This window comes from Brachionichthys hirsutus, chromosome 15 (assembly GCF_040956055.1).
Source record: "Brachionichthys hirsutus isolate HB-005 chromosome 15, CSIRO-AGI_Bhir_v1, whole genome shotgun sequence".
Lineage (NCBI taxonomy): Eukaryota > Metazoa > Chordata > Actinopteri > Lophiiformes > Brachionichthyidae > Brachionichthys > Brachionichthys hirsutus.
In genome coordinates, this window is record NC_090911.1 from 4,285,460 (window position 1) to 4,299,255 (window position 13,796).

Genomic DNA, 13,796 nt, shown 5'->3' on the forward strand with positions numbered 1-13,796 from the left:
TTCACATGTCAAAAACATACAAGGATTCGAGAGAACATTTCCCACACTATATGGTGAAACAGATAAGGTGCACAGGCGAACCGTTCTGATAATAAAAAAAATAAAAAAATAAACATAAAACCACCCAACAGAGGAAAATTTTAAAGAAGTATCGGATCTTGACTCGGTATCGGTTCAAAATCAAATGACTCGGACTGGGGGTCAAAAAAAGCTGATCGGGACATCCCTAGTTGCTATGGTGACTTTTGCTGCAGGTTAATTTCTGCCCCTGCACAGCTGCGGAGGCTTTGTTGAACTGAACGAGACGCACCTGTTCCACATCTCACCTAATCAGCTCCTGCCTCTCTGGACAGTTCTCTGCCAGAATATCCTCTCTGTTCCCTCAGTATGTTCAGGCTCTCCTTCTTATACGTGTCATCCCGTATTCTCGAATTCTATCTTTAATAGCTGAGGAAACAGATCCAGTTGAAAACAAAGTTTTCACAACAAAACAATTTTGTTTTTGGACACTTTCAATAATTTCTCACTTATTGCCTCCACAAATGAGTTTCTGTTTTTACTGGCCTTTACCAAGAGACTGTGCTTTTTGTGAATAACTTCTAAACTAATAATGATATCAATGTGAATCGAATTGCTAAAGGTATATTTTCATGGAATCTAGAAATATAAATAAAATAAATGTCGGGCCATTATTTTTGGTGTAAATCATAATATAGGGAGACTGAGGTGCTTGGCGGAGGTCTGCGTTCGCCGAGTACTTTTCTACATTAAAAAATATATATTTTAAATGTGTACAGTACAGCCAGCCTATTGGCAATGAGCCAGTCTATCCTGTTGCAAGATATGTGATGAAAAAGTTAAGCTACATTTCAGTAAATGCTACGAAAATTCCAATCACAGATTGAAGGGAAACCTCAGGAGAGGAAATCCGCAGCGCTCACCATATGCCACTGTGAGTGATGCATAATTATGCTTAATTACAAAACCGCTGAAATCTCCTCCTGAGCAGAAGATTGAGAGACAAGGAGAGGAAGGGGAATGCAGCTTTAGGAGAAGAACGGGGCAAGCTGTTTAAGTGGTCTGCCAGAGGGGCTGATAGTGCAGACCTGTATTCCTGCAGCAGCGTTGCAACCTGAGCTGACACCAATTAGGCCTCCTGCAGTCTTGCTGCCCAATAGATTTTAGCTCTGCCGCTTTGTGACGCCAACCAATTATGGCGGATTGACTCAAAATCGACTGGATTGTGACCCTAAATGCCGATTTATTTTTCGTACGTGCTGATAAGGGAGAATGATGGGCTGTTTGAGAGGATGAGGGAACGCTTATGGCAAGAATTCCAATCAATGCCGCTGTTTCTCTTCTGCATTTGGTCAGGTTTGTGAATACCTAAGTGTCTGATTTAAGAGTGGCTGTAAGTAACGCTCTTCTCCTGAGCGAGCATCCTGACTATTTATGTTTCCCTGGTGACCAGACACCTATAACGCAAACAAATTAGAAGGTGCTATCAGTTACATCGGCCATTAAACTGTAAAGAAAAAAATCACTGAGTTGTGTCATGTTTACGCACAGCATTTGTTATGCCGTGATCAAAGAAAGTTGGTGCTTATTTTAGGACTGTAGAAAATCATTTAAAATGATTTCCGGCCACGGTTGAGTGCATATAATCTCACGCTACAGGGTAAAACCTACGCTGGGACTCAATTTTCTTCAATATGCTCCTAAAATGCCGTAAACCGCTGTATTTTTGCAGCTATTTTTCTTTATGTATGTGTGTGAACTCGCTCAAGGCAAAGGTTACGGCAAGCAAAGAGAGCAGTGCTGATTTTATGGCACAAATGATAAGAAGGCATCTCAAATCATTTATTTCTGCAGAGGCAGTACATTTATTTTGAAGCGACGGATTGAGGAGGCGTATTCTGGCCCCGATGAGGGGCCATTGCAAACATTAGCTAAACATGACATGACTGATAGACAGTTCCCTAATCCTCTTAAAGGAACAGTGTCCCCTCTGGTGAAAACTGTTCCGGCTACGTGTGCCGTCCCCCCCCCCCGTCCCCCCGGGATTAGAAGACGAATCCAAGTTGGAAATGTTATACCGATTTGAAATTAGACAGATCTGAAGTATTATCTTACTCCAGCGTGACTGCAAGATGCCAGAGTCAAATCATTGGTCGTCAGTTACAGCTTGACTTTTTCATGAGACATCACTATCGTGTGATCTTAATTTCCTGCATTAAAGCAAAACATCTGCTGCTTGAAACTGAAATGCGTGGAGCTCTATTACCTCCCAAACCCAATCAGCATGCAAGACTGCATTAGAAAATCACGCTTCACGCCGCTCTGCTCTGTCGTGCTGCAGATTAGTGTTGCCCTTCGTGAAATCCTTGCTTCATATGAGCTCTAAAACTGATTTCATGAAGTGTTCAATTACAAAACAAGTTACCAGACACGCTAGAAAAATGGCAAGAAATTATTGCAATGTGAGTTAATCTAACCAGGAAGGGACAAAATACTTGACAAAATACTCTCTTCCATGGATCATCTATGCTCATCTTTTGTTCCTGACTTCAGGGACTCTTCCTTATCTGCGACTTATTTGGAAGAAATCTCTTCACATGTGCCACTTAATCTTGTATATCAACCCCCAAACTGAACAAAAGATGAGAGGTGTTAGTTTTTGAGCTGTGTGAATTCTATATTTACTATTTATGGCCCGACAGCACATCCCACCAGACAGCCTGACTTAAGTCCTCTGAATGGAAGATACTTTACTGGCACCTTAGATTTTCAGAGGCATCTCGTGTGTCACTTGAGCGGGAGGAGGTGGAAAACGCCTTCCAATGCGTGCCAGTATCTTGTCTTATAGGATGGCATCATAATCTCTCCCGTCTGCTGCCCTCTGCAACCTCCTTTCTTTTGCAAATTCCTATTTTTTTGAGACGTTGGCTGCACAAATGAGGATTGCCAGCCTCTACCCCACTGAGATTCAAATGAAGCCAGGAGGTGCGGAAAGAACCGTGCACCTGAAAGCCTCCACAGTTGATGGAGGTCGATTGATTATCTTGAGTCTCGTTAAACATACACCCCGAGAGAACCCGCAGATAGGTTTCGGACCCGGTACCTTCTTCTTCTTGCTGTGGAATTCATTTAAAACAGTTTAAATGAATTACTAAATCTCTTCTTTAGTAGATTTAAGAGGATGGCTCTTATTATTTCTAGTAGGAAATTTTGTACAAAGCACACGCACACACACACACACATGCTTGCAGTCTAATAAAACGAGATAAACTGGATGAAAGGAAACAAATTTGGAAACCCAAAAAAAATATTTTTTGTTGTTTGATAGCTAAATAATTAGAGGAGGATTAAGCAAGTTGCGTCCACTGGCCTTCGGTAAACCAACAATTTCTGCACAACCACCCGAAATTTAAACAATGCATGGACGCGGCTTCCTTCATAAATGACTAATAGATGCAGCATCAATTGGGAAAAAAAACAATCCCTCGGTTCCCCCCGGAATCCCACAGAGGCTGGTGGCGGACAGTAGTACATAAAAGACGTGTAAAGGGAGAGCTCCTGGAGCTATAGCCTTGGCTGGACCGGGTTCTGTGATCTCATTTTCAAAGCCTGTGCTTCTTTTTTCACAAGATCAAATCCCACAAACATATAAAAGCTAAGAAAAATAGACATGTACAGTCAGGTGCAGAATTCCCAGGCAACATTCCTTCAGGGTGGGGAACTGATAAACATGAGTGCTTTGATCATTGTCTTGCTACTGACGGTCGTTCAGCGTGTTTTAATGTGCGTTTAGTTGTGTACGGGCTCATTTTGATAGCCTACCTCACGGGGGCACCTCTGCTCTGGGCTGGTTTGAGCAGCACTGTGACGGTGGTGTCTGTTTGGTTCAGGGAGGTTTCCTGGTCATACGCTGGCATGGAAGGAGCTGGGAAGGAACACACACAGATACACACGCACGCACACACACACACAGAGGGTTTTTTTTTTTACGGCGGCACACCATAAAATCCATTTTAGAGAAAGCCCTCTTAAGTCATCCAGCTGGGGCAGTAAATGTAACCTTTTTTCACAAACAACTTCCTGTCTTTTGGCTTTATAACGACATTATTTAATCATTAAGTGCATCCATAAAAGAGTGTGTGAAACATTTGCTGCTGCCACAGAAATATTCATGAAATCTGGCCGAACTAAAGTTTTCATGTAAAAGAAATAATCCCATGCGGCGCCATGATCGTCATCTAAATCAATCCCACTTTTCATTGAGTGTGTTCAGCGGGGGGGGGGGGGGTTGAGGAATTCAATTTGTCTTTGATCAATGAGGCATTTCTGTGGAATCAATACAATTTCCAGATAAAAAAATACCATTGAGCATGAAACAACTGGTTCGGTGATAAAGAATAAAATATCTTAACGTATTGAGGATGAGCTATATTGTGTTATTCTTCACATGTGATTAAAGGTGTTGCAAAGCAGCCATCGAGACAGAAGAAACCAGAGCTAAACCGTTACTGTTTAACTTTGTCAGAGTTTCACTCTACATTCACACATTTGGTCATAAAGACCTCCAGCAGCACTGAAAGATTTTTAAACTCATCTGCACACTGTTGACCCCGCTGACCTGAAATCTTGGTGGTGAACTGGGTGATGACAGCGGGGCCGTAGCCCTTGGCTGTGCTTGCGCGCAGGGTGAAGGAGTACGTAGAGCCTGGGTAGAGGCCTGTGAACATGTGGGTGGTCTCGTTGCCCAGCTTCACTGCCTTCCCACTCTGGTTGGAGAGGTCCAGTTCAGGGTCAAAAGAGCTCACCGCTTTATAGGAGATCTAGGGAGGGAAAGCATGAATAATGTGATGGTAGCCTCTGGAGCTCGTTGAGCTCTGCTCAGCTGTATAAATCCTATGAACACTTTCCATGTCGGATGCATTAAAGGAGTCCAGAAGCTTGAATGTTTACTGCACTAACAATGTTTTCACTTCCACTGAGATTTATTCCCATTTCCTCGCTTTCTCTCTCGCTGCCCGACTAGCAACACACACACCTACACACACCCACATCCTGTGTTTTACTTCTTCATCTCAGTGTGCTTGTACAACTGAGTAGAGTCAAGTGAAGTACATGACGTGACTGACAACATTTACTGTATGTAATTGATAATCAATACATAAACATAATATAGCAAACGACATGCTCCATTACATATAAGACAAAGACAAACTACGTATTTCACTGAAGGCAGATTGTAATAAGAAATCTTAGCTGTCCCTGACAATTAAAAATATATATAAAATAGTATATTTGAGAATTATTTTTTTATGAAAAAAATAAAATAAATTAAATTAACTGCTATCATTTCATGAACAAATACTGTCCTGGGAACCTTCAACTGAGACAATGCCCACTCACAGAATGAGCCTAATGTGACCATGGAAACAAAATAATTAAAAATAGCAAAACTTCAAAAAACAAACCAGCGCCCGGTTGTTAAGTGTAGAAAGTTTGGTAGAGAAATGCTTTATTATATTTGAGATCAACCCCAAGATGAGATGCAAGATGTCAAAATACATGGTTGTTGAACGTTTAATGAAGAAATATTGTACACTGATCATGCTCTGGAACGGAAACACGATGGACAAAGAGACAGATGGAACGGATTCCTCATTCATTCATGGGGGGAGCAAATGGAGCTTAATCTGCATTCTACTGATGCATTGCATGAGACAAAGAAGCTCCTAAACCCGAGAGGACGAGTCCTGCATAGGATTCTGAGCAAGACCTATCAACAGCACCTTTTATAGTGTAGGTTTATTGCTGCTTTGAAATGTATTATATACCGGCAATTTAAAATTAGAGACATCCATGGAGAGGAGCCCTTTGATAACAGTTGTAAGATTCAGCTTTGTATTATTGTCCAATCAAAGCTGCTGCTTTCAAAGATGCGTTTCTTCGACATTAATAAATACGGATTTTTTTTTTTTTGCTAATATCCATTTTGAATAACAGTCAAATCCTACTTTAACAAAAAACATCAGTTCATGCAGGAACATCTCCATTAGAATTCCAATTAAGGAACGCCGAGAGTTCGGGGAATGGCATCATTTGCGTCCATCGAATTCAGAAGTCCTTCGAGGCCTTCCCATTTAGTCTTTGTGAAACCAAAAAACAAAAGCTGAATATTTAATAAGACTAGTGACTTTTAGGAGAAAGCACAGTGCTTAATGGTATTTATTGGCTTTCTGAAAATCCAATTTAGTTATAAATTAGTTGCTTAAAGTTATTTCTTGCTTGAAGAGGAAAAATAAAAATCATATTTCACAATAAGTATTGCTAAATATGGCTTATATTGTGCAATTGTAATTGTACAATTGTAGAACCATAAATAAGGGGATTGTCTATGAGCAAAGTTACATATAATAAAATAACATTCACAGCCATGACAATAAGGAAAAGGGTTGGAATATCTCTGCTCAGGTCTGGGCAGATGTTTTTCCACTTGCAGTTCTTTGAAATAGGGAAATCAAAGAGAGGACCTGACTTGTAAAAAGCAACTTCTGGGGATCACCAGTGGAATATATTGTGGGCTACTTTTCTAAAAGCCGAGTCAGGCTGCAGCGCTGTGAGAGAAAACACCTGCAGCAAGCTGCAGGCTCGCCAGCATCTCCTCATCTCTCACCCTGTTTGATAGGGATACTCTGTCATTCTTAAAAAGAAGACTTGTGATGCAGGACCATGTTAGGAACACTATAATGATCTTTGCAGTATATTTAAACCATATCACTAGAATTTCCAAGAAGACAACAAGAGGAATACTTGCAGTATTGTAGAAATATAATAACCTGGGTGATGGGGGGGGGCTATTGTGTAAGTGAGGCACGTACTGTATCCTTCAACATTAGTGTGAGCAAACATGAAAATCTGGCATTTGCTTTAAATGCTTTTACTGTATTTGTACAATGGAATTGTAAAAAGAAAAACATCTGAAACGCGTTGCTCTGAAAGAGATTATGTGTGTGTTTTTTTTACGGCCATGGCTTTGCTTCACTCTGCCGGCACCTCGAAGCCCACGGGACACGACACTGAACGACACACTCTTGAATAGACTATGCTGTTTCATGATGACCTGAATAACATGTTTTGTTGCAGCTACGAGGATATCTACTTCTCATGTCTTCCTCTGCAGCAACCTATACAATGAACCCAATTCCAACAACGTCCTTTTTTTTTTCAATCGGCACTCCAAGCGGATGAGAGATTGTCCTGTCAACATCGACTAACCGAGTCAAAATATCAAATGTGAACAAACGGAGAGAGGAGGGAAAATCAACAGAGCAGAATCAATCTGCGGGAAAGGCTGGAGGATTACGTCCACCTGAAGCTGGTTCAGATCAACGTGTGTGTGTGTGTGTGTGTGTCACGTCCCACCGGGGGGGAGACCACGGGGAAGACCCAGGAAGACAAGAAGTGGCCGGGGAGAGGGAAGTCTGGGCTTCCCTGCTTACACCGCGACCCGATCCCGGATAAGTGGTTGAAGATGGTATGGTGTGTGAACAATAGTGAGACTTGTGACATACAACAAAAAAAACGAAATAAAGGTAAAGTCTAAACTTTCTACAACTAGAATTTAGCGCTGATGTGGCAGAAGAATATCGAATAAACTGACAAGGAACTCTGCGAGCTCCTCTTATAAAGAGCCTTAGCGAAAGCTCAGACAGGACAACTATTTATCAGCGCATGCACGTTACATCACAAGTACTTTCCAATTATGTTAGGATTGTAAATCCAATCTTCCTCCGAAGCAGCAGAGAGCTCAGCCACAGGCAGCTCAGCCATCTTATATCAGACGGAAAGGTACTTGCATGGCGTGAGATCAGTCCAAACTAATGGTTCTCCAATCAGAACGTTCTAAAACAAAGCTGTCACCCCATGTTGTCTTGTTTAAGATCGAACTTGTTTAAGTTCTCAGCTAAATGCATAAATGCGTTCAGTCGCATCCATGCCCAGAGTGCAAAGAGAAGCATCACCAGGGCAGCCGCGGCCGCAGACGATGTCTCCAACTGTGGAAAAGTTAATACTTACTGAAGTACTTATTGTGTAATTCGGTCATCATTTCAGGCCTCAGTGCATTTATTACACAGCAAGAGGGATCCAATTTAAGGTTAGATGCTTTGATCCCTCCTTTTCCATCATTTTTAAATCCTGCTGTAAATTTACTGCTAAAAGGAATTTCATCGTGTTAAATTCCTTCATGGTAACGGACCCCCCCCCCCCCCGCCTGTTTTAGGGGATATTGTTAATCATGATCCATTTCCCCCGCTATTCTCATTAGAGGATTCCCAAGGATCAATAAATTTACATTCCTATTAAATTCACTTTCCCATGACATCTCTTTGGTTTTTACACCTCAGAATCAACTTCTGTGTGCCAGTCTGTCTCTCACTCGCTCTTATTTCCTGAGACCCTTTCTCTTGATTACAGCCAGTTGTTTTTCACGGTCTTCTAACTTTTCTCCCTCTGCAGGTTCAGTATTGAATAGTCCAGTATTGCATTCATTGGCTGGCTTCCCTTAGTGGCGTACGTCCTGCCAGGTTCTTAGACTATACAGTACATAGTTCCACAACAAATCGCACATTATTAAAGTAAATGTGTCACTGGCTGCGTTTACATGGACACATTTAATCGGATTAAAATGCTTCATGTACACACCCAAATGGGAATACTCTGACCCGATCAAGCTCAATCCCATCAAGATTTTATTCCGATCGAGAGGGGTGGTTTATACCGATTGATAATCCGATCAGGGCGCATGAAAACACTTATTCCGAAGTTTCGGTACAAGCCGTCCCGTCCTTACTGCGCATGTCTGTGACGTCAGCTACACGCGCTTATGCTATTACCGGAAGCTCGTTGAAGCTACTACTACTATTTCTGGTATATTTGGCAAAATTGCGCATGTCAAAATAATTTATTCCAATCAAAAATGTGACGCATGAACACGCAAGTCGTAATCGGATCAATATCTTTAGGGTCCGTGAACACAGTGCATCTGATCATAATTTTAATCCGAACTCTGATCGGATTAATGACATTTTGGCCATGCAACCACAGCCACTGTTTCTCCGTAGTCAATTTATGATTGAAATATTGCCTGTGGAATCAAGTGTGGTGATTAAGCTAATTATTTTGTGTCTGAACTGGCGGCTTGTCCAGGGTGTACCCCGCCTCCAGCACTACCCACAACCCGTTTATGGATAAAGCAGTTGTGAAAATGAATGATTTTTTTTTTGCAGTTTTACAAGGAGTTCCAAACATGAGCTCACAAATCCAAACTGAAAGAGTAACTTAAAAGGCTGATAAATATCTGTAAACATTCTGTCGACCCTTTCGTACCTCGTACAGCGTGATGATCCCGTAGGTCTGCACCGGTTCTCTCCACTTCAAGATGATCTTCTCCTCGTAAGCGCTGCCCTGAATGGACTCCAGAGGAGCGGCCCCTGGCACTGGAGGGGACGAGCACATTCATTTTCTTAAATATTGTTCACAGTAGGATTTCAATGGATACATATTACGTGCATGTGCATCAGGTTAAAATGCTGTCAACGATTGAACGATATTAGTTGCTTCTGTTGTGACTTGTGACGTGAGAAATCTTAATAAGTGCTTTTCAAGGACCCACGAATGGCCATGGGCCAAAGATTGTTTCATTCTCACACATAAAACATGCACTGAAGAATGTTTCACAGCAAAACTAAATACTGAAACCGCAGAAAGAAATGTGTTACAAAAAAAAAAATAACGCTGAATGAGTAACCCCCTTTAGGAATAGTGGAAATCTTCATCTTTATGCTGTTTACTCGCATTGAGATGCTGCAAATGAGATCTGATCCTTTAACCCCTTGTGTGAATTGCTTTTGTTCTGAAAGTGAAACAGAACGATGTAGAGACTTCCTATTTGTTTGAGGATTTATCTTTAAGAGAGCAACTATAGTTACACCCGGTCGGGACAGGTGTTCCCCCGAGACCCTAAACACACTAGATCCACAGAAGCACAGTCATCAGAGTGAGAAACAGTTGACACTTTCAAGTTTCCGACCACAGATATTTGAGTCAGACATGACAAGACTCTCTTTTCGTCAGCTGAATGTGTTTTCTTATCTGGCGGCTCGGGTTCCTTCAGATTTACGTGGAGTTCATTTCCTGTCTGCTGAGGAAACAGAAGAACTTTCATCTTCGAAGGAGGTGAAACCAGCACACGACACAGGAGCTCGCTGTCTGACTCCTGTGCTCGGCACCAACGATTTATGATCAGGCGACGATCATCCAACTTTCCTGATGATCAACATGCCACAACTAATAATAGCTTGTTTGTTTGTTTGCTTTTTAGCAGGATTATACAAGAACTTCACAGATTTTCACAAAACCTGCCGGAAGGATTGGGTTTGTGTTGAGAAAGAAGCCATTTCACCCAGCATAAATGGGAAACGGGAGTCAGGGGTCAATTATCACTTTTTAAGCATTTTGATAACAGTCAAATCAGTAACTTTAATGTTAATCTCTTGCTGATATTTGGATTAAGATTACATTTTACTTCTATTGGCCTCTATTGTCAGACCAATAAGTAACTTGAGCTTTGTGTTGTTTGCTCATTTGACTGAAATGATGTGGAATTAGCTACTCAAAAGTACATTTCCACCCTTTTTGATTTTTTTTTATTAGAACAGCTTAAAATGGCGTTTAATATAATATAATAGCTAAACAAATAATAAACGAGAAAAGCACTCAGAGCGCAGACTTCCGCCGAGCAGCTCATTCCCCCTCGATTTGCACCGTCCACATGGTGATCTGGATCATCACCAAAAGGTTCTAGATTGTTCTTGGTATCTAACATCATTCTGGATCTGAGCGAGATGAAATTCAGGGGTAGGCTAGAGCTGATAGATACAAGCCAACACATGAATCTGCATTAAAAAAAAAAAAACAGGATTTTGCAAAAGTTACATAAATTAGAGCACTTTTATAAAAATGTATGTTTGTTTTTTTTTTGACAAATTGGTCAGAAGGTTCCATTAAGACCTTATTTTCTGACGATTACTTCATGGTGCGGGCTTTAAAGGGTCTTCAGGGTTGGTTTGGAGTGTTTGTGTGTTTTGTTCTGCTACGTTTGTACAACCTGCACAGTCTGTTTAGCAGCACCAGTCTCACCGTCCTCATCAGTCTGAACCTCCAGTTCTGCGCTCTCCATGACGCCCTCTGGGTTACGAAGCACCAGTTTGACACTGAGGTTGGTGAAGGGCGTCAAGTTGTGGACGGTGTGTTGAGGATCACGACTCTGTGTGTCGTAGCACATCTCCTCCCGGGTCTCCTCCTTGCCGCCCACCCGGGAGCGGTACTGGACTGTCAGGTTGTAGCTATGACAACGGGTCACATTGTAGCCCAGTGGCTCCCAGCGCACTGTCACCTGTTTGGATTGGATGTCCACCACTTCTAGTCTTCGTGGGCCGTGCATGGGCTCTGGGGGGGATGGATGAAAAGAAAAGAGGATGAGCAGGGATCAAGATAATCAATTAGGCCAAATGAAGATGCAGTTAGCACAACACGGCTGAATATGTTCGTGAAGTGAATACTTTTTATACATAGTGAGATAGAATTTCCTCTGTTTGGAATTCATATCCCCAAGAACTAACTTTAAATTCCAACGCTCTGAATCAGATAGCTATAGGAACTGCCACATCCCGTCTCCATTACTAAGTTGGCCTCACATACCGAGACGCTGCAGGTGTGTTGGTCGAAGCGCCTCAGCAGGAGGTGCATCATCGCTTCAGAGCGAAGCATTCCTTTGCTCCTTGTACTGTGTTGTCTGTGTTTTCCAGTGGTGGTCTGCCATTAGCACCACACTGATATAGAGTCAGGCAGCCAGTCCAGGCAGGACACAACCCCCACCGCCATCATATCACCTCTCATCATATACACTGGGTCTTCTTGCCATTTCTCTTTGACTTTTTTTCTCCTTCTCTTGTTCATTCCTATCTCTTCTTCCCATTACCAGTCTCCATTTCTTTTCTGTCTATTTCCTCCCTCTCCCGTTCTCCTCATCTTCGCTTTCTGCTCAGCAGGTTTCTCTCTCTCTCTCTCTCTCTCTATCTCCCTGTGCCTTGACTACCTACAGGAGGAAAGGAGCCCAAGCACAAGGTAATAGGATCAATTTCCATTCCAGGTTAAATTCGCAGTCCATTTCTCTGGAACTTAACACTTTACCACCTATTAGGAAGAGCCAGAGCTCAATTTCCCAGTTCCCCAGGAGACACAGTCCAGCAATTCCGAGGTAGCTATCGCAACCATGTTTAACATTCTGAACGTGCATGGAGGGAGATGGAACTGGACCTCCAGCGTGTTCTGCAGGCTTTATACATCATATTAAAGGACATGGCAAACAAGTAAGACTCTGTAGAAAGATGCTCTGGTAGTCTGACTGATAAAATATTGGGTTGCATCACAAAAAAAAGAAAGTCAACAATAGAGACATGTTTCACTGGAAATTAGGCGATGACATGCAGTGTGGCACATGCATGAGAAATAATAACTCAAGAAGAAGCATGGTGGGAGGAAATAAAGACATCTGCTTATTAATATGAAAGATGGAACACCTTCACTTCTCACAAGAGAAACTGCTCTTTCATAGAGCAGAGGAAATGTCATTAGAAGGGCCCGAAGGAAGCTGCTGAAGATAGATGGGGGAATGGATATCAGTGCATATGAAGCATGAACAGAGGCCTATATGTCACATAGCTGGACAATGGAAAACATCTTTCCCAGAAGACGTGAGGCAGCTAGCTTCTCTTTAGAGGTATTGCTAATATATACAGGAACCGTAGGAAAATGTGGCAAAGGAGGCAGGCTTCCCCAAACGGGTTCCGATGCTGAGAAAGCCATCCAGAAAATAGGAGTTTAAACCCATTCATTTGCGGAACTATCAGTCGCCAGCACTCCGTACGTAACGGTTACACTAAAAGCACAGAGAATCGCAGGGTGGCCAGGCACAGAAATCAAATTAGACCAGATGCCCGCAAAGTGACAAATGCACCAAAGTGTGAGTCCCAAGCAGACGTACATGAGCAGCTCGGAAGAAGTCACGTCTCCGGAGCGTTCAGGGAGAATGTCATGCGGCCATATTTGTGGAACATCCTAGATAATGTACGCGGCACCCTGATTCGGGCCAAGAAAAGGATTATTGTGGAGGGAAAGGGTCCACACCAAATAAAATAACATTTATATTGAGAGGAATCAATAATTTTTTCACACATACATTCACATTCAGGTTTTTGGCACGCTTTTGGAACATTAGACAGGATTAGTTAAGATGCTCCGAGATGAATCATATTCTCGCCTCTCCCTGGGGTTTTGTTGAGAAATGGCTAACTGTTTGTTGCCTGACAGATTTTCTGGAGAGCAAATGCCAGCTGTATGATGGAGGCCTTTAACTGTGAATGTGGAACGGCAGCCAATAACGAATTGCACCGCATGACTCAGAGTGACAATATCAGTTTTCTTGAACAACAAGGGGCCCCCCAGCCATGCCAGAGCCTGACCACGGCTGACTTTGAAGAGGAAAGAGAAAAAGTAAAGTACCAGTACCTTATACCTGCCTCCCACACTTAACCTGAAATGAACAGGCCACTCTGAATGCCTCATATCCATTATAAATCTTCCGTTCATAGATGGCGGCGAGGCAGCCATTTTCAGACAGAGCCATGAATGACAGCCAATGAGATGAGCCTATTAAACTATTA

General features: G+C 42.3%; 1 protein-coding gene across 1 annotated transcript in view; it reads right to left on the minus strand.

Annotated features, from left to right (window-relative positions):
- The window catches only part of LOC137904537 (receptor-type tyrosine-protein phosphatase mu-like), a 139,814-nt gene that overhangs the window by 51,027 nt on the left and 74,991 nt on the right, over window positions 1–13,796 (minus strand). The window contains exons 8-11 of the mRNA XM_068748730.1: window positions 11,212–11,520; window positions 9,400–9,509; window positions 4,637–4,838; window positions 3,841–3,943 (exon numbers count right to left, since the gene is read on the minus strand). Of these exons, the coding sequence (XP_068604831.1) occupies window positions 3,841–3,943; window positions 4,637–4,838; window positions 9,400–9,509; window positions 11,212–11,520 (724 nt within the window). The remainder of the gene's footprint in view (window positions 1–3,840; window positions 3,944–4,636; window positions 4,839–9,399; window positions 9,510–11,211; window positions 11,521–13,796) is intronic.